General features: G+C 44.2%; 1 protein-coding gene across 9 annotated transcripts in view; it reads right to left on the reverse strand.

Annotated features, from left to right (window-relative positions):
- Positions 1 to 21,976, reverse strand: part of ZNF236 (zinc finger protein 236) — a 151,760-nt gene extending 129,784 nt beyond the window's left edge. For 4 of the 9 annotated variants that reach the window (XR_012427043.1, XM_045378098.3, XM_074022201.1 and 1 more), the window contains exon 1: positions 21,670 to 21,976. Coding sequence is in view for 1 of the 9 variants with exons in the window: in XM_045378094.3 (XP_045234029.2) it covers positions 21,670 to 21,724 (55 nt within the window). In the remaining 8 variants the exon portion in view is untranslated. Of the gene's footprint in view, positions 1 to 6,020; positions 6,228 to 13,852; positions 15,808 to 18,994; positions 19,080 to 20,982; positions 21,091 to 21,669 lie in introns of those variants that run through there. The other 5 variants (XM_065534013.2, XM_074022202.1, XM_045378097.3 and 2 more) reach the window with 5 other exon arrangements.
- Positions 21,977 to 22,191: the final 215 nt, after the last annotated feature.

A 22,191-nucleotide genomic window follows, 5' to 3' on the forward strand; every position in this document is an offset into this window, starting at 1 on the left:
GCAAAATTAAAAAGCTATCTCAGGACGATAAAACAATTTTCACAGCCTCTATGTTTAAAATACTTAATATGTTGACCAAAAATGAGAAGGAATTAACTGAAATTGATAGATAAAACCCTAGGAGACATGAACTATATATTTAAAATTGAAAAATGATGTTGAGGCTGGGCACAGTGGTTCATGCCTGTAATTCCAGCACTTTGGGAGCCCGAGGTAGGTGGATCACCAGACATCAGGAGTTTGAGACCAGCTGGCAACATGGTAAATACTCCCTCTCTGCGAAAAATACAAAAAGTAGCCAGGCTTGATGGCGCACGTCTATAATCCCAGCTACTAGGGAGGCTGAGACAGGAGAATCGCTTGAACCCAGGAGGCAGAGGTTGCAGTGAGCCGAGATTGTGCCACTGCACTTCAGCCTGGGCAACAGAGGGAGGCTCCATCTCAAAAAAAGAAAGAAAGAAAGAAAAATGATGTTGATTTACTTATGAATTAAGACTTTTCCAGAAAAAGAGTTATCTTAAGAAGCAAGACGTTGCTCCTTAACAAACTCAAAACATAATAATTTCAGTGAGTCTCTTCTTCCAAACAGTGATATAACACAATATTAATTTGGTTCACACACAAACTTAAAACAATAATTCAAATTAAAATATGACTGGAAAATTGTTTAAAAACAACAACATGGTTTTAGTTTCCACACTGAGCATAATTTTGAAACCCAATGGCGGTCTAGACTCTCGCTCTGCCTAGGGGCACACCTTTGTACAGGGAGCCGGTTCCCTTCGCTCTGGAGAAGCACCTTCCACCCTGACACCTTCCTGCCAGGACATGGTGGCCTCCACTGTCCCCACTTCGCTTGCTTTCCTTCTGCTCAGAGTCAGCCCTTTCTGGGCAGTGTCCCAGGCCTCAAATAACACCTTTGGTCCATCATGCCTTCAAGTTCATTCAAATTTCTGGTCCCCAGAGTATCTGTTGTTCAGAAAGAGGTCTATTAAATTAATGCATCCTGGCTGGGCATGGTGGCTCATGCCTGTAATACCAGCACTTTGGAAGACAGAGGCAGAACTGCTTGAGGCCAGTTTGAGACCATTCTGGGAAATATAGTGAGACTCTGTCTCTATTTTTTAAAAAGAGACAGAGTCTCTTTAATTAATGAATCCTTAAATAAGGGCTTTTAACTGAGAGGAGCCCCAGCTAGGCTGCAGGAGACTATGGACCCTGCTGGAACAGCATACCCACACCTGCACATATGCACATATGTCTCCACACACCTCCGTTGTGCAGGGGTCTCTGCAGCCACAGAGGTCATCAAATCCATTAGGGGACCAGTGATCAAAGAAAGATGTGATCAAATGAATGACCGCCTCTTCATGGAGATGGCCTTCTGGGGGATAGCTGCATTTTTTTTTTTTTTTTTTTTTTTTGAGACGGGCATTTTTTTTTTTTTTTAACACAGAGTCTCGCTCTGTTACCCAGGCTGGAGTGCAATGGTGGTGTGATCTCCACTCACTGCAACCTTCACCTCCCGGATTCAAGTGATTCTCCTGCCTCAGCCTCCCAAGTAGCTGGGATTACAGGCGTGCACCACCACGCCTGGCTAATTTTTGTATTTTTACTAGAGACGGGCTTTCACCATGTTGGTCAGGCTGGTCTCGATCTCCTGACCTCGTGATCCACCTGCCTCTGCCTCCCAAAGTGCTGGAATTTCAGGTATGAGCCACTGTGCCCAGCCCCAGCTGCATTTTTTTTAAAGGCAGCTAAAAGAAGGACTTGAGGTTTTTAGCAGGAGACATTCCTAATGCCTCCCAAGTCAGAATACGTATTCTCTGCCGCTCCTGCACAAACACACATACCAAAATACGCACAAAACTGCCTGCGTTTAACCGTTATCAAATCCAAGATCTAGAACAGTACTTTTCAGCTCTGTGTTTCTGCCCCCTAAGAAGACAGAGGGTAGGTCACTGTAAGAGTTCACTGTACACAGGGGATGCATATGTAGAATTCCAAGGCAGTTTACCCACACAGCCACCTCACACATAAAAATATGACCACTGTTCACTTTATTCACCCTTTCTGCTACCAAGAACTTTAAACTATCAAAATTAAACAAAAACGGATTGCATAATGAGCAGCTTTGTTTGCCTTAAGTAGAGACTAGTTTCAAAATCAGTTCAAGTTTTTATATAAATATTCTAAATAGAATAATAGCCGTCTACCACCCCCAAAAATAAGAAAGCCTATCTCAGAGTTGTGCGGAATAAATAAGACAATGTTTCCTGTAGCTACTGGGACAAGGGCCTGCCAATAACTTAGGACCAGGGCCATCTCTTTATTCAATGCCCTACCCATCACTCCATAATCCTGCTATTCCATGACTGTATTCAGGCCCTGTTTGTCATGACTTGGAACTAGATAAGCTACCTTAAAAATTGCTCTTCTACCCCAATCAGGCCCAGCAATCAGGCTAACCAGCTAAATCTTACTGGCAAAGTTCTTTTATGCCCCGCCTAGAGACCCTACATTAATCTATAGAAAATGTCTATTTACTGTATGCTGAGTTCCAACAAACTGACTGCACTTACAGCATTCCAGGGATTTAACTCAGATTGGCCTCTTATGACAAACTCTTCAGCAGTGTGCATTTAAAATCTCAGTTATCCATAAATCTTGATGATGTATTTCATATTAAAATGAGAGATATAACAGTTTCAGTTTCTGAGTACTTTCTAAAATAACTGAGCTAACCCCCAAGCTTTTTTTGTTTTTACATTTTGAATAAAAATCGTTCTAAAATATGGTTGATCTTCCTCACTCTGCTCTCAGTGTGCACCCCCCTCAGAACCCTACTCCGTCATCCCCTATTCCTCCGAGACAACAGCCCTCTGGCCAGGCACGCACACCGCTCCTACACTCTCATCCTGAGACCAGATGCTGTCGTCACAAGTACGCCTGGAACACCTGACAGGCATCAGGCCACTCCAAATTGCTATCACTTTAGGTCATCTCTACTATCCTTTCTCTACTTTTCCTTTTTTTTTTTTTTTTTTTTTGAGATGGAGTCTCACTCTGTCACCCAGGCTGGAGTTGAGTGGTGCGATCTCCACTCACTGCAACCTCCGCCTCCCAAGTTCAAGCGATTCTCCTGCCTCAGTCTCTGGAGTAGCTGGGATTACAGGCCTGTGCCACCATGCCTGGCTAATTTTTGCATTTTTAGTAGAGACAGGGTTTCACCACATTGGTTAGGCTGGTCTCAAACTCCTGATGCTGCCTTGGCCTCCCAAAGTGCTGGGATTACAGGCGTGAGACACTGTGCCCGGCCTCTTCTTTAATTTAAAACTCCCTTCTACCTTCTTCCCTGTGATGGGATTACAAGCGTGAGCCACTGCGCCTGGTCTCTTCTTTACTTTTTCTTTTCTTTTTTTTTTTTTTTTTTTTGAGACGCAGTCTCCCTCTGCAGCCCAGGCTGAAGTGCAGTGGCACAATCTTGGCTCACTGCAACCTCCACTTCCCGGGTTCAAGTGATTCTCCTGCCTCAGCCTCCTGAGTAGCTGGGACTACAGGCACACGCCACGACACCGGGCTAATTTTTGTATTTTTAGTACAGACAGGGTTTCACCGTGTTAGTCAGAATGGTCCGGAACTCCTGACCTCGTGATCTGCCCACTTCTGCCTCCCACAGTGCTGGGATTATAGGAGTGAGCCACTCTGCCTGGCCTCTTCTTTTATTTAAAAGTCCCTTCTACTTTCTTACCTGTTTCTACTGCTTCTCCCACATTTGTCAGCATTCAGGTTTTAACACAGTTGGACTTTATCAGGTAAAACTCTGAAGTGTTTGGATCCTGGAACCCTTTCTGCTTCACAAAGCCTGGCATGTAATGTGTACCTAACAAATACACGTTAAATATTTGGAGATAGATTGGCGCTAATGCCTTTTTTTTTAAACCTTTTCCCAGTTGTCTGAAGCTCCCAAAACCAATTTATCTGATTCTCACCTTTCAGTCTTACTGGCTCATGCCCTCCACCTCAAAACTGCCTACATTAGATTGAATTTTTCCAGCTTGTTAAGTACCTTTTGACTCTTCTTATTTTATACACACATACCTGGGCCACGTGGTGTTCCCAGGAGCTGGCTGAAATAAGTCTGCATTATTTTCTTTGTAGAGTCCCTCAGAAAGCCAAATGCTCAGACTGGGTAACAGCACCAGCCACAGGCACCCGCTTTCTTCCAAGAAGGAGCACTCACCTGTCACTCAAAAGCACCTGCACTGAGAAGTAGAGAGAACCAGAGAAGACCCCTGCCCTTTCTGAATTTTACCAATTATCTATTCAAATGTATGTACTCATAAGTGGGTACTCAAATGGAAATGAAATGTAACTCATATGGAAAATTCATCCTAACCTGTATTCAACAGGAAAAGTAAGATGTTTTGAATAGCATCACTTCTTTTTTTTTTGAGACAGAGTTTCACTCTTGTTGCCCAGGCTGGAGTCTGGAGTGCAACGGCGCACAATCTCTGCTCACCGCAACCTCCGCCTCCCAGGTTCAACCAATTCTCCTGCCTCAGCCTCCCAAGTAGCTGGGATTACAGGCATGCGCCACCACACCTGGCTAATTTTGTATTTTTAGTACAGATGGGGTTTCTCTATGTTGATCAGGCTGGTCTCGAACTCCCGACCTCAGGTGATCCGCCGACCTCGGCCTCCCAAAATACTGGGATCACAGGCGTGAGCCACTGCACCCGGCCCGTATCCCTCATTTTTTAAAGAAACGTCAACTCCCTTTGAAATACTTGCTTTACTACCTATAAATTTGTATTTCTAAAGAAAGACTACAAACTTGGGTAGATGTATGTTCAGGCACTACACACACAGTACCCAAATTGAACAAAACCACAGCATATTAAATAATAACAAAGTAACACCTTAAGTGTCTATAGTCTCACTTTAACCAGAACTCTAAGAATTCTAGGCTCAGGACCTGAAAGTAGCAGGGCCTTTCTAAAAATGATCCAGCAGCATATGGCAAAGTAGAGTGCTACCGTTGACGATGCAAAAAACTAATTTTCTATATACAGCATAATTTCTTGTTTTGTTTGCTGTCATTATTCTGTTTTCACCTCTACAAACATACAATTTGTGTGAACATCAAAACAATACACATATTAACTTTTAGATCAAGTAGAGCTAAAAAGCGCCACAGAGAACTGTGGAGGGCCCATTCTGAGATTCTGTCCCCATTTTCAATAAAACGTGCATCTTGAAAGGTGGGTGTCTGCACACCAAAATGCGGGTACATGGCAGAGACTGGGAAGACGCTGAGGAATACAGCACTTGGAGTCAGACGACTTGAGGGTGAGTCTCATTCTTGCCAAGTTATGAGTTGTGAGTCTCCAGCAAGCTGAATAAACTCTCTCTCAGCCTGATTCTTCACCCAAAGATAAGGATAGTGATTTCTGTCCTACCTACTCACAGGGTTGTTAAGATCCAAGTTATATCATAAATGTGAAATAACTTTTAAAATACTTTTGAAGGTGCACACCCATCAGATGGCTACAATTAAAAAGACAGACACTACCACAGATCGATGAGGAGATGAAGTAACTGGAAATCTCATATACTGCCAGAGAGCATGAAAATTGCTATAGCCACTCTTGAAAACTATTTAGCAGCATCGACTAAAGCTAAATACATGTATAACTTATAATCCAGCAGTTCCACTCCTAGGTACATCTCCAACAGAAATGTGTGTGTGCACTGAAAAGCCATGTTTAAAACATTCACAGTAGCCCAGTTTATAACAGCAGCAACAAAAAACAACACAAACGCCCTCCAACAACAGAATGGGCAAACATGTTGCAGTAGATTTTATGATGGAATACTAACAGTGAGAACGAGCAAACTTCTGCTCTACACAAAAACATGGATGAATCTCACATTTTTACCAAAAGAAGCCAGATGTAAGAAAACAATCTGTATGGTTTCATTTTATTTCAAAAGTTCAACAAATAGGCAAAACTAACCTATGTTGCTAGAAATCAGGAAAGTGGCTAGTCGCAATGAGGAGGGTCCTTACTGGGATGGAGCACAATTAAGATTTCTTAGGGTGCCACTGTCTTCTTTCTTTTTTTTTCTTTTTTTTTTTTTTTTTTTTAAGACAGAGTCTCACTCTGTCACCCAGGCTGGAGTGCAGTGATGCGATCTCAGCTCACTGCAAGCTCCGCCTCCCGGGTTCACGCCATTCTCCTGCCTCAGCCTCCTGAGTAGCTGGGACTACAGGCGCCGCCACCTCGCCCGGCTAATTTTTTGTATTTTTAGTAGAGACGGGGTTTCACCGTGTCAGCCAGGAGGGTCTCGATCTCCTGACCTCATGATCTGCCGTCTCGGCCTCCCAAAGAGCTGGGATTACAGGTGTGAGCCACCGCGCCCGGCCAGGTGCCACTGTCTTCTTTCTTAATCTAGGTGCTGACTATGTAAGTGAGTTCTCTTTGTGAAAAATTCATTGAACCAACCACAATTTCTGTTCTTCTCTGTGTGTTACATATCAATATAGTTTACTCAAAAGTAAAGTGCTATAATACATAACTTTCTTTTCTCTTCCTGTCTTTTCCTCTAGATTGGGGGTCAAGTAACTATGGCCTACCCTTTTTGGTACACAAAGGTTTGCTGAAACTCAGGCATATGGCAGATCTGAGTAGTTACAACAGAGGCCGTACAACCTACAAAGCCTAAAACATTTACCATCTGACCCTTGACAGAAAGAATACTTGCCAACTCCTGCACTAAACTGTAAACTGTGACTCCATCTGGAATCATAGCCATCACGACTGCAATCCCTGAAATTTCCACGACTTTCCACAGGTCACAGCACTCCTCCCACCACAGTGAAGTCCCTGAGTGATAAAGGCATTAAAGGTTTATATGCACTATGCATTATTTGCCACAGTAAAAAACTCTAATGTTTACTTAACCACAATCTCCCTAAAGCTGATAAGGTCCTTTGTCTTAGTCATGGGAAAGACTGGTTGTTCTCCTAAATAATAATTTTATGAAAATTAACACAATAAAGACAGTTGTCTCTTTCTCACTTCTGTGCCCAAGACCAATGTACTTCACTCCACGTTTTTAACCCATCCACTGAATGTTCTCTGCCAAGCATTTTCAAGCTGGTAAGTGTGATGATGATGAGTATTTGAGCCTAGTTTGCTGCCCAATGATGCAAAAGTATATATTTTCTAAAAATGTGCAGTGTCTTCTAAGTATGACATGTATCACCAGCAATTTGTGAGGTGACATTAAGTGACACACAAATAACTAATTCTAATGGCTATCTATTCATTTTAATGTGTCTTGACATAAAGTATCATTGACACATCAAAACAGTATGATATATTGGCAAAAGGACAGAGACACTAGTGAGAGTTCAGAAGTAAACACATATATTTATCATCCATTGATTTTTGACAAGAATGCCAGTACCATTCAATGAGGCAAGAACAGTCTCTTCAATAAATAGTTCTAGCCGAAGTGGATATACACAGGTTAAAAAATGAATTCAAAGCCGGGCGCGGTGGCTCAAGCCTGTAATCCCAGCACTTTGGGAAGCTGAGGCGGGTGGATCAACTGACATCAGGAGTTCAAGACCAGCCTGGCCAACATGGTGAAACCCTGTCTCTACTAAAATAACCAAAAATTAGCCGGGCATGGTGGCACACATTTATAATCCCAGCTACTCAGAAGGCTGAGGCAGGAGAATTGCTTGAACCCAGGAGGCAGAGGTTGCAGTGAGCCGAGATTCCACCACTGCACTCCAGCCTGGGCAACAAGAGTGAAACTCTGTCTCAAAAAACTTTAAAAAAAGAAAATAAAAAAAAGAATTCAGACCTTCACCTCATACCATATACAAAAAATTAAATCAGATCAAAGACTTCAATTTAAGGACTAAAACTATAAATCTCCTAGAAGAAAAACATAAGGGACAAGCTTCATGACTATGGATTTGGCAACAGTATCTTAAATTTGACACGAAAAGCTACAAATAACCAAAGGAAAAAAACATAAATGGCACTCTATTAAAATTCAAAACTTTTGTGAAGGCTGGGCATGGTGGCTCATGCCTGTAATCCCAGCACTTTGAGAGGCTGAGGGGGGCGGATCACTTGAGGCCAGGAGTTCGAGACCAGCCTGGCCAACATGGCAAAACCCCATCCCTACTAAAAATACAAAAATTAGCCAGGGGTGGTGGCACATGCTTGTAATCCCAGCTACTCCAGAGGCTGAGGCAGGAGAATCGCTTGAACCTGGAAGACAGGTTGTTGTGAGCTGAGACTGCACCACTGCACTCCAGCCTGGGCAACAGAGCAAGACTTCGTCTCAAAAAAACAAAACAAAACAAACAAAAAAAAAAAACGTATAAATAGCAGGCTAATGAATGGAGAGGTATAAATGGCACTTAAAAATACTTTATTGAGCCAAAAGAAGGCAAGAAAGAAAGGGGAATATAAAATGATGAATCAAGTAGAAAACTACGACTCAAAACAGCCTTAAATGTACTTAAAATCAGCATATCAATTAAAGATAAAGATCATCAGGCCGTACTTAGAAAAGTTAACTATAGGCTGCCTGCAAGAGATATAACTTACATATAAGGATAGAAAGACAAAGTAAAAGAATTGAAAAAGAAATACCGTTAGAACTCTAACCAAAGCAGTCATGATGTAGGTGTACCAATATCGAACAAAGGAGGCTTTAAGGCAAAAATCATTACTAGATATAAAGTATGACTTATTTCATAATGACAAAAGGCTTACTATACTAGGAAAATATAAGATCTTTAAATTTGTATGGTTAAAAATGTAGCTCAAGATACAAAGATTGACGGAATATAAGAATAGACAAATTCACAATCATAGGAGAATTTAATATTTAATACACTTTTCTGAGTAACTGACAGAAAAAAAAAGATACATGTTCTTATCAACTGCACATGGAACATTTACCAAGTAAAACCACATAACATGAAAAGACCCAAGAAGGTTTCAAATAATTAAGTAATTCAAGGTAAGTTCTCTGACAACAATTCAAGTAAACTAGAAATCAGTAACAATGAAGGTAATTTTAAAATTAGGCCACATCTTTTTCAATAACTTATGAGAAATCACAATAGAAATCAGAAAATAATCTTGAATTTAGTGAAGACAAGAATAAACCATATCAAAACTTGGTGGATGCAGTTAAAACTGTAGAAATGCCAATAGCCTTAATACCTACAACCTTAAATGTATATATCAGAAAATAAGAAAGGCTGATAATTAGTTAAGTATCCATATCAAGAAGACGAGAAGAAAAATAAATAAGTAAAATAAAATAAAATAAAATGTAGGTACAGAACTGGAAGCGGTGTGTATGTAGTTTTCTTCCCTTTTGTGGCCATGACTGAAGCGGGAACAGCCAAAATGAAGTTCAATCCCTTTGTGACTTCTGACCAAAGTAAAAACCACAAAAGGCATTTCAATGCACCTTCCCACATTCACAGGAAGATTTTTGTCTTCCCTTCTTTCCAAAGAGCTGAGAGACAAGTACAATGTTCAATCAATGCCCATCGGAAAGGATGATGTTCAGGTTATACAAGGACACTATAAAGGTCAGCAAACTGGCAAAGTAGTCCAGGTTTACAGGAAGAAATATGTCCTCTACACTGAACGGGTGCAGCGGGAAAAGGCTAATGGCACAACTGTGCGTGTAGGCATTCACCCCAGCAAGGTGGTTCTCGCTAGGCCAAAACTGGACACAGATCGCAAAAAGATCCTTGTACGGAAGGCCACATCTCGCCAAGTAGAAAAGTAAAAGGGCAAATATAAGGAAGAAACAATTGAGTAGATGCAGGAACAAAGTAGTGTCATATACAAGCTTTCATTAAAACCTGAAATGAAAAAAAAAAAAAAAAAAAACCCTAAGGAAAGTAGAAGGAGGAAAATGATAAAGGGAAGAAACTACTGGTATGTAAAACAAACATCTATTAATCAAATTGACAGTCCAAACTTGGTTCTTTAAGAATATTGTTAAAATTGATAAACCCTGTCATGACTAAGAAAAAAATAAGAAAAAGCACAATCTCCATCATCAGAAAAAAGAGGAGGGCCATCACTACAGAGCCTACAGTCATAAAAAGATAATGAGAGATACTTATGAATAATGTTCTGTTAATAAAGTGTAAAATATTAGATGGGTCTTACAAACAAAACTTACCAAAACTGACACAAAGTAAAATTTTAAACTTCAGTTGTCTCATATATACTCAAGAAATTGAATCTGCAATTTAAAATTTTCCCCAAAAGGCCTAGGCATGGTGGCTCATGCCTGTAATCCCAGCACTTTGGGAGGCCAAGGTGAGAGGACTGCATGAGCCCAGGAGTTTTCTTTTTTTTTTTTTTTTTGAGATGGAGTCTCTCTCTGTCGCCCAGGCTGGAGTGTAGTGACCGGATCTCAGCTCACTGCAAAGCTCCGCCTCCCGGGTTTACGCCATTCTCCTGCCTCAGCCTCCGGAGTAGCTGGGACTACAGGCGCCGCCACCTCGCCCGGCTAGTTTTTTTGTATTTTTTAGTAGAGACGGGGTTTCACTGTGTTAGCCAGGATGGTCTCGATCTCCTGACCTCGTGATCCGCCCGTCTCGGCCTCCCAAAGTGCTGGGATTACAGGCTTGAGCCACCGCGCCCGGCCGAGCCCAGGAGTTTTCAAGACAAGCCTAGACAACATGACAAGACCTCATGTCTATTTTTTTACATTATTTTAAAAATTAAAAACATAAAATTTCCCCAAAGAAATCTCAAAGACCAGATGATTCTAACAGGGAATTCTACCAAAGATTTAAAAACAATATAATGCCAACCTTATTATAAACTCTTACAGAGAAAAGAAAATAAAGGAAGACTTTCCAACCTATTTTATGAAGCCAGCAAAATACTGATATCAAAACTTGAGAATGGCAACATAAAAAAATAAAACTGTAGTCCAATGTGGCTCATAAACACAGATATAGAAAGCATAAAGTATGTACAAATCAAATCCAGATATACAAAAAAGAATAACATCACAACAAGTTTGCTTGTATCCCAGGGATACAAGTTTGACTTACCATTAGAAAAATCAACATTTTCCACCCTATCAACAAAATATAAGAGAAAAACCACACGATCACCACAATAAATACAAAACAAACATGATAAAATTCAAGACCCATTCATGATAAAAAACACTTAGCAAAACAGAAATAAAACTTATGTAATCTGATAATATCTACCCCCACCCCCGCCAAAAAAGCCCACAACAAGCACCCTAGTTAATAATATAATTTTCCTCCTGCAGTTGGGAACAAGACAAGAATGTCCCTTATTCACCACATTCATTCACCATTATAGAAGAGATCCTAGCCAGTACAATGAGCCAGAAAAAATAGTAACAAAAGTGATAAAAATTAGAAATGAAGAAATAAAACTGTCAATATTTACAAATGTGATTATAGAAAAAATTCCAAAAGAGTCTACAAACTATCACAAATAATAAATATGTAAAAGACTTTGGATATAATATCCATTGTTAAAATCCAATTGTATTTCTATAAACAAGCAACATACAGAAAATGAAATTTTTAAAATACCATCAACAATAGTTTCAGGAAATATCAAATATCCAGGAGTAAACTTAACAATATTTGTATAAGTCCTCTATCTTGAAGTCCCAAAACATGACTGAGAGACGGTAGCGAGGAAAGAGATGATTGGAGAGATTGTGTTTAGATTCAAAGACGCAAGACTGTAAAGACATTAGCTCCACCCACATTATTTATATATAGTCAATATAATGTGATCAAGATCCCAGCAAGCTTTTTTTATGAAAATGTATATGCTTATTCAAAAAGCTACATGAAATTGAAAAGTACCAACAATTGTCAAGATGATCACAAAAATTAAAAACTAAATGGAGGACTTATATTTCCCATACTAGATACCAAGACTCAGAATAGCATAATTAAGACAGCGTGAAATTGACTAGCCAGGAACAAAAAAAAAACAATGGAAAAGAATCAAGTACAGAACAATTCTTCGCCTGATTTGCAACCGCGTAAAAAGACAAAAATGGTATTTCCAACAAATACTGCAGATTAACTGGATAACTATATGTAAAAAAAAAAAAAAATTCCTGTCCTTTCCCTCTTCAAATCACATTCAGATGAAGTGTCAATCTAAGGTGAGACATATGGCTGGGCACAGCAGTTCACACCTGTAATTTCAGCACTTTGGGAGGCCAAGGTGGGTGGACCACTTGAGGCCAGGAGTTGGAGGCCAGCCTGGCCAACATGGTGAAACCCCATCTCTACTGAAAATACAAGAAATTAGCCAAGTGCAGTGGTACGCACCTGTAATCTGAGCTACTGAGGAGGTTGAGGTACAAGAATCACTTGAACCCAGGAAGCAGAGGTTGCAGTGAGCCAAGATCACGCCACTGCACTTGAGCCTGGGTGACAGAGCAAGACCCCCTCTCAAAAAAATAAAATAAAGATGTAAAACAATAAAGCCTCTAGATTAAAACACAGGAAAATATTACAGTGGTCAAATATTATTTAAATAGATCCAAAAAGTACTGACAAACTGGCATTAAGAACTTGTTTAATTGATTAGAGCGTATCTTTAAAAGAGTGAATAGGAGACTACAAAAAACTCATCCAGAGTATACAAAGAACCCTTATATATCAGTAATAAAATGGCATACAGCCCTTCACCAAAGAAGATACACAGATGGCAAATAAGCCTATGAGAAGATGCTCAACATCATATGTTGAAAATTAAACACATGATGGAAATTGCAAATCAAAATGAGATATCCAGTACACTCCTAACAGAATGGCTAAAATCCAAAAAAATAATTAATCCGAAATGCTGATTAGGATGTACAACAGAAAGTCTCATTCATTCCTGGTGAGAATACAAAATGGTACAACCACTTTGGAAAACAGCTTGGCAGCCTGTTAGAAAAAACTACATAGTTTTCTCATAGAATTCAGCAGTCACAGTCCCCGAGATTTACCCCAGTGACTTGAGAACTTACATCCAACACTAACCAGCACACAAATATTTATAGCAGCTTTACTCATATTGCTAAAAACTGGAAGCAACCAAGATGTTCTTCAAAATGTAAATGGATAAATGTGATACATCCATACAGTGGAATATTATTCAGCAACAAAATGAAATACCTATCAAGCCTTGAAAAGACATGGTGGAATGCAAATGAATGTTGCTTACTCAAAACCAATCTGAAAGGTTGCATACTGAACGCTTCCAACTATGTGACATTCTGGGGAAGGCAAAACTATAAGGACAATAAAAATATCAGTGCTTGCCATTGATCGGGGAAGGGATGGATGAATAGATGGAGCAAAGGGCAGTGAAACTATTCTGTATGACACTGTACGGCAGATATGCATTTGTCCAACCCATGGAATGCACAACACAGAAAATATATCCTAATGCAAACGATGGGCTTTAGTTAATAACAATGTATCAACACTGGCTAAACTTATTACACTAATGCAAGATGTTACTAATACGAGAAACTGTGAGGAGAGACAGAAGGTGTCTCCATACTATCTGCTCCATATTATCTGCTCAATTTTGGGTAAGCATGAAACTGCTCTAGAAAAGAAAGCATTAATTTTAAAATATATATGTCCCAGTAGAAAAACAGGTCAATGTCTTCAACAGAGCTTAGCAAAAGAGAACAAATAGCTGACAAACGTAAAAACTGTATTAGCATAGAACTCAAAATAAAAATCAAAATGAGATACCATTATACATACCAAAACAGCTAGGCAATAAAGGGACAGGCCAAACTTGTCCAATGCACAGTCCACATGCAGCCCAGGATGGCTTTGAATATGGCCCAATACAAATTCATAAACTTGCCTAAAACATTATGAGATTTTTTTTGCAATTTTTTTTTTTAACCTCACCAGCTACCATTAGTGTTAGCATATTTTATGTATGGCCCAAGACAGTTCTTCCAATGTGGCCCAGGAAAGTCAAAAGACTGAATCCCCCCGAGAGGCGATACTAAGTGCTACTGAGCCTGCCGAACAAATGCTCGCACGCCCCCTGCTGGTAGGAGAGGAAGCCGGGACTGTCACTGGGAGACTGGCTGGCTGTATCCACTATGGCCCAGAAATACATAAGTTTGTAGCAACACTTATTCAAAAGAGCCAAAAACTGGAAATAACCCAAATATCAAGAGGAGAAGAGTAATTTATGGCAGGTTCATATAATGGAATACTATATACCTATCAAAAAAACACAGTTCTGCTGCAGAGCAACAGGAATAATCTCATAAAAATAAATATTGAATGAATCAAGCCAGAAAAAATACGGGTTCATACTATAAATTCAATTTACTTCAAAAACAGCTAAAGCTGGCCAGGCGCACTGGCTCACACCTGTAATCTCAGCACTTTGGGAGGCCAAGGTGGGTGGATCACGAGGTCAGGAGATCAAGACCAGCCTGGCCAATAGGGTGAAACCCCGTCTCTACTAACATACAAAAAACTAGCCAGGAGTGGTGGCGCGTGCCTGTAATCCCAGCTACTCAGGAGGCTGAGGCAGGAGAATCACGTGAACCCAGGAGACAGAGGTTGCATTGAGTGGAAATCGCACCACAGAACTCCAGGCTGGCGACAGGGTGAGACTCCATCTCAAAAAAGAAAAACTGAAACAAAAACAGGTAAAGCTAACATGTGGTATCAGAAGCCAGGACAGTGCGGGGAGGACCAGTGACTGCGAGGGGCACAAATGCTCTGGCTGCTGGCTCCACAGGAAAACTCATGAAGCTCCTCACCTACAACTCGTGCACTTTCCTGGGCAGATGTTTTTTGCGAATAAAATAGTTACTTAAATGTAACAACAAAGAGGTTTCAAATAAATATACACATTTCTGGCTTCTCTTAGCAATCATAAGCTGGCTGGGCTCAATGGCTCATGCCTGTAATCCCAACACTTTGGGAGGCTGAGGCAGGGGATCGCTTGAGTCCAGGAAGTTGAGACCAGCTTGAGCAACATGGCGAAACCCCGTTTCTACAAAAAATACAAAAATTAGCCAGGCATGGTGGCGCAAGGGTATAGTCCCCGCTACTCAGGAGGCTGAAGTGGGAGGATGGCTTGAGTCCGGGAGGCAGAGATGACAGTGAGCTGAGATCATGGTACTGCACTCCAGCCTGGGCGCAAAGCGAGACTCCGTCAAAAAAAATAAAAAAATAAAAAAAATCCTCCCCCAGGAGATTCCATAATGCTGAGCTGCCAAGGGTGAGAACCATGCTGCAGGCCTTGCCATGATACTTCATGTGAAGAAAAGTTCTATAACAAAAAATAGCTTGAAAAACACTGCTACTTTCTTGAAAGCAGAGACACACTATCTCTGTACACACAGACAACGTAAAGGCATGAAATATAAAAAGCATTCCAAAAGTATGGAATTGACTTTATCTAATAAGGAATTATGGTTTACACTAAAGCTTTTCCCAAGCTCGTTTTGTATGAAAGACCAAGGTTTCGAACCCATGTGATATCACTACTTAATGCCAGGATTATAAAATATTTAGAGGTTATCTAATCACACGTCCTTCAAAATACTAAATATTCCACGGTGGCTCACACATGTAATCCTAACACTTTGGGAGGCCAAGGCGGGCAGATTGTCTCAGCTCAGAAGTTCAAGACCAGCCTGGGCAACATGGTGAAACCCTGTCTCTACTAAAATACAAAAAATTAGCTGGGCATGATGGCATGTGCCTGTGGTCTCAGCAACTCGGGAGGCTGAGACTGGAGAATTGTTTGAACCCGGGAGGCGGAGGTTGCAGTGAGCCCAGATCACGCCACTGCACACCAGCCTGGGCAACAGAGCGAGACTCCGTCTCAAAAATAAATAAATACTCCAAAATTCTGCCTACCTAAAAAGTTCAATTATGGAGAGTGGAGGTTTCATTCTTGGATAGATACCTGATGTTGTTAGAAAGTTACCATTTTAAGCAGAAGCTGTCTCCCTGAAGCAAGTAAGTACTCCACTGTTACCATAAGCCTAAGGGCATTACAGCTCTGGCTACCTCCTGCCTCTTAAAAAAATAAAGTTTGGTGGGACAGGTGGCTCACACCTGTAATCCCAGCACTTTTGGAGGCCAAGGCAGGTGGATCACCTGAGGTCAGAAGTTCAAGAACAGCCTGGCCAACATGGTGAAACCCCATCTCTACTAAAAATACAAAAAATTAGCCAGTCGTGGTGGCATGCGCCTGTAATCCCAACTACTTGGGAGGCTGAGGCGGGAGAATCACTTGAACCCGGGAGGCGGAGGTTGCAGTGAACCAAGATTGTGCCACTGCACTCCAGCCTGGGCGACAGAACAAGACCCTGTCTCAAAGAAAAAAAAAGGTAAAGTCCTACTACCCCTAGCTTACGCTGGTGGTGCCCTCCCCTCTTGGGCTCTTGAATTCATCCAAGAAAATTGAAAATTCCTGAACTGGTAACCTAATCAGGAAAAGACTTGTTTATCCATTGGGCTTATGGTCTGTCTGTCTCCACTCTCTGGAAATGAACTAAGTATTACAAATATCCCTCCAAAAGGAAAAAGAAACAGCAGGAGGCCAACTAAAGGCACAAGCTAAAAAGAAAAATTTTGTACCATTCCATTGGAAAAAACAGATGGAAGTCATACAAGATTCCAAAATGTGGTTTCCCTCAAGGTCACATTATTGCTAAAATAATTACGATAAAGAAAAAAAGCATATCTCACTCATCCTTCTACCCCCAGGATAGTGCCAGGGACACAGCAAGTGCTGAATGAATGCTGCCCATCAATGCCGGTGAGACTCACTTCTCATGTCCTGACTACTTCAACTAATCTTCTTTCAGTGGGCCTCTTCTTATTCATTTCTTTAGATTTCAATTTTAACATCATTTTCTCCAGGAAGCCTAGACTTCAAGTGCCCGATCTGTCACCATGAACCATTATAAGGATACCTAGGATCACGTCTCTTTTCAGCTTTGTGTTCCTAGACCCTAGCACAGGGCTCACTTATCACAGGAAGTGCTTTAAAAATAGTTGTGGAGCCGGGCACAGTGGCTCGTACCTGTAATCCCCGCATTTTGGGAGGCCACGGTGGGGGACCACGAGGTCAGGAGTTCGAGACCATCCTGGCTAACATGGTGAAACCCCGTCTCTACTAAAAATCCAAAAAAAATTAGCCGGACATGGCAGCATGCACCTGTAGTCCCATCTACTGGGGAGGCTGAGGCAGGATAATCACTTGAACCCGGGAGGCAGAGGTTGCAGTGAGCCAAGATTGTGCCACTGCACTCCAGCCTGGGCAATAAGAGCAAAACTCTGTCTCAACAACAACAACAAAAAAAAAGTTGTTGAATACAGGAATTAATGCACATGCAGGGCTTTATATTTATCAAGGCAGAACACTAAAATGCACGCCTTTTTTTTTTTTTCTTTTTTTAGACTGAGTCTCCCTCTGTCACCCAGGCTGCAGTGCAGTGGCGCAGTCTCAGCTCACTGCAACCTCCATCTCCTGGGCTCAAGTGATTCTCATGCCTCAGCACTCCCAAGTAGCTGGCACTACAGGCGCCAGCCACCATGCCTGGCTAATTTTGGTATTTTTTTTTTTAGTACAGATGGGGTTTCACCATGTGGGCCAGGCTGGTCTCGAACTCCTGGCCTCAAGTGATCTGCCCACCTCAGCCTCCCAAAGTGCTGGGATTACAGGTGTGAGCCACCATGACAGGCCTAAAATTCATGCTTTGGATTCAAATGGAGATCCAGTTCCCAACTGCCACTCAGAAACTGGGTGGACTTTCCAAACCAGGTTTCCAGGTTGGGTGCGGTGTCTCATACCTATAAACCCAGCACTTTAGTAGGCCGAGGCGGGCAGATCATTTGAGGCCAGGAGTTTGAGATCAGCCTGATCAACATGGTGAAACCCTGCCTCTACTAAAAATACAAAAGAAAAAAGAAAAAAGAAATAAAAAGCCAGCCACGGTGGCTCACGCCTGTAATACCAGCTACTCAGGAGGCTGAGACAGGAGAATTGCTTGAACCCAGGAGACAGAGGTTGCAATGAGCTGAGATCGCGCCACTGCACTCCAGTCTGGGCAACAGAGACTCCAACTCAAAAAGAAAAAAAAATCAGGTATCCGCTCTGAGCTTAATTCCCCGATCTGTAAAAATCCCTACATCCCTTGCAGTTTTCTTAGGAATAAAATTCATAATAAGGCAACAGAGAAAATAAAACCACCTCACTTATGAGAAACATGATTAACACAGTAACTGATAGAGCAATGTTCCTCATTTTGGTTTCAGGTCCCTTTTATACATTCTTAAATGCAGCCCTCAGCTGGAAGCAGTGGCTCATGCCTGTAATCGCAAAACTCTGGGAGGCTGAGGTGGGACGATCACTTGAGCCTAGGAGTTCAAGACCAGCCTGGGCAACATTGTGAGACCCCATCTCTATTTAAAACAAAACAAAACAAAAAGAGGCCCTCAAAGTCTTTTAGTTTATGTAAGTTATATCTATTGATGTTTGTTCTATTATAAATTAAAACTAATCAATTTTTAAAATATTTCTCCATTTAAAATGTCTACTACGTTAACATATTTTTATGAAAAATATATCTTCCCCAAAAATAGAATGGTTTTCATTTTTACAAATCTTTGTAATGTCTCGATTAATAGAAGACAGCTAGATTGTCATATCTATTCTGCATTTTCTCTGGTGCAACCTGTTCCTTTTGACTGTGATATATAAAGGTAATGCCGCCTCACTCTTAGGTACCGCCACCACCACCTAGATTTGTGCTACGATGTCAGCAGTTGTGCCAAAAATTGCTTTTGTACAATTAGTGCAAAAATTAAGAGAGTGAAAAAGCCTAATCGTCTTAGTCTCACTATGGTATTTACCTTACAGAATCCTGAAAACATCTCGGGGAACCCCCATGGGTCCAGGAACCACAGTTTGAGAACCACTTTGCTACAGGAGGACTGGTGTTAAGAAGGGAAAGGCTACTTTTAAGCAGGTTTGAGGAAGGCCTCTCTGAAGACACTAAAGCACCTGGAGCCACAGACTAGCAAAAGGTGTTTCTCAGACTAGGAAATGACAAATGCCCTGAGACAAACCTAATGTGGCATCAAGGAAAACAGAAGACTGCATGCCAGAGCAAGGAAAGAGAGAAGAGCCAGACACGGCCGGATCAGCAGGATCCTGGAGGAGTGTGAGTTTCTGGTAAAGGGACGAGGAAGCCAATGCAGGGTTTTAATCAGGGTGTGGCCATCTGATTTACGTTTAACAAGATCATCCACGCTGCCAAGTGACCGATTTATTTATAGGAGCCCAGGACTAGCAGGGCCCAGGAAGAGGGCTGCAGCCCTCCAGCCCGGAGAGGGCGGCTGGGCCAGGGAGCGCCTCTGGAGATGGAAAGAGGAGGGCCCACTGGAAATCCATTCCCGAGGTAGAAGCTGCAAGACTAAATCAGGAAGTGTGTTGGGGGATAAAAGAAATGGAATAATTCTTGAGGCCTGAGGGTGAAACACCAGGTGGAGAGGGATACCATCAGTGAGATGTGGATACTGGGGGAATCGGTGCCCCACCTGTGGCCATGGAAATTTTACATTCTTTCTCTGTGCTAAGCCTTCTTCCAAGTAACTGAGACACCGCACCTTACATTATTTTTGGCAGACAGCACATTAACAAAACAAAACAAAAAAATTAAACTAACCAAATTAGGTCAAGGCCAAAACTCAACAGTGGGAGAGGCAACAGACTTCCTTCCAGACACCATCAACCATTAATCGAAATTCTGAGCACTGCTGTTACCCAACTACATACAAATCTGCATACCCGGGTCGTGGTGCAGCCAACATCTCTCCCGCAGCCCACAAAGGCCCATCAGGTGTGCGAACGCTCGCTGAAACGCCTGTTGGCCACCAACGTTTCCCTAATGTGCATGTGTGTTAACTCTACCAAGTGCAATCACGACAAGAACTCCTGGTTTGGTGTGGCCTATGGAGTAAGTTTACGTTGATTCCTACCCATTACCTCTTTCTTCCTAAACACAAAATTAGCATAACCCTTGTAGTTTCCAAGCCCGACCTTCCTCTGGGGCATCTGTGTTCTTTGGTCACAAGCTCTCTAATGAGCCTCAGTTTACTCATCACCAAGAAAAGGGGAACACTTGAGTCACTAAGCTAACCAGTCACATAAAAATAATGGAAGTCAAGGCCTAACACACCAACTCCCATACGGAGTCCTAGGCGCCTACTCCCCCTTAGAGCCCCTTCAGAACCTTTTCCAAACGCGGAGCGCCGCTCCAGCTGCACGGGTGACCAGGCCCAGGAACCGGGCCTGCCGGGGGAAGACTCGCGTCCAAGGCCGCACGGGAACCACAGCGCCCGCGAGAAAAGGCGCGGCGCCCCCCTACCCCACTGCCCTCGACCTGGGAACCGCGGCACCGGCGAGCGCGCCCCGTTCCCCCTGCGCCGTGAAGTCCGCTCCTCAAGCTCCGGGCTGGGGCGGAAAGCAGGTCAATTCCTGACCGCTGGAAGGGCCAAGGTTTGGGGGTGGCCGGTTGTGTGTTTGCCTGCTTTTAAATTCTGGGCCTTTCTTCCTTGGAAAACAAAATCCGAGTTATTCTATGACTTTAGCAAAGTACCATGGAGCATAAATTATCGGGGAAAACACTTCCTGACGCCTACTGTGTGCACGATCTAGCGCTCCCCACATAACACTGACGCCTACTGTATGCACGACCCACAGCGCTCTCCAGAAGCTCCGGGTTCAATCTCCCCGGATCACAATGGCGCCTACTGTTTGCACGACCCACAGCACTCTCCAAATGCCCAGGGTTCCAGCTCCCCGGATCACAATGACGCCTACTGTATGCACTACCCACAGCGTCTCCAAAGGCTCAGGGTTCAAGTTCCCGGATCACAATGGCGCCTACTGTATGCACGACCCACAGCGCTCCCCAGATAACATTGGAGCCTACTGTGTGCACGACCCTGAGCTTCCCGGACAACGCTGGCGCCTACTGTGTGCACGACCCCGTGCTCCACAGCCTCCCTGTGGGCCGAGCCCAACGTCCCCGGGGCAGCCGGCGCCGCGCTGGGTCGGGCGGGGGCGCCGTCCGGGAGGAGCTCGGGGAGCGGTGTCCGCAGGCCCGGGCTCTAGCCAGGCCGCCTCCCCGGCGCGCCCCGCGGCCCTCCCGCCCCGGGACGGAACACGGGGCGGCCACTTTCCCTCAAGTTTAGCGCAGGCCGCGACAGGGCCGGCGGGGGCAGGGCGCGCGGAGGAGGCGGCCGCCTGCTCCCTCACCCGCCTCCCGCCTCCCGCCTCAGCCGCCGCCCGGCCCAGGAAAGTAGGCCCAGCGCGCGGAGGGGCCGGGCGGCGACTCGCCCGTATCATTCCGCCCGCGCTGCGGCCCGCCCGGCCAGTCGGCGGCGGCGGCGGCCCGGGTCTGCGCGGCCCCCGCCCCCGCCCCGCCGCTCCCGGCGCCCCCCGCGCCGCATCCGGGGACTGGCAGGGCGCGGGCCCCGCACCGGCCGCCGGCGGGGCGCGAGGGCGCGGCCGCGGGCCTTACCGGAGTCGCCGCGCGCCTTGCTCTCCCTGGGCTTCGGGGGGCGGCCCCGCGGCATCGTCGGCGGCCCGGCTCGCACCCACACCCACTCACACTCACTCACACTCACACTCACACGCGGCGGCGGGGGCGCGCACGCGCGGGCACCGGGGCGGGGGCGCGCCCAGCCGGCGGCAGAGGCGGGCGGAGCGGCCCGGCGGCGGGCGGCCCGGTCCGAGCGCCGCCGGGCTCACGGGGGAAAGGCGCCCGAACGCGCGCACCGGAGCTCTCGAACCGCGCCGGCCTCGGCGGGTTCCATGGCCCGCGGGCCGCGGTGGGGGCGTTAGGCGCGGGCGCGGTGGGGGCGGGGGCGGCGCGGGGCGCATGCGCGGCGCCGCGGGGCCTTCGCGGACGGAGAGGAGCGAGGGGGTCACCGGGCAGGGCCGCGAGCCCTGGAGCTCGGCCAGGCGTGGACCCCGGGCCAGCCCCGCGCCTCTGTGGCCCGGGCGCCTCGTGCGTGTCCGTGAGCTCGCGTGCGCGCGTCAC

Source organism: Macaca fascicularis, chromosome 18, assembly GCF_037993035.2.
Source record: "Macaca fascicularis isolate 582-1 chromosome 18, T2T-MFA8v1.1".
Lineage (NCBI taxonomy): Eukaryota > Metazoa > Chordata > Mammalia > Primates > Cercopithecidae > Macaca > Macaca fascicularis.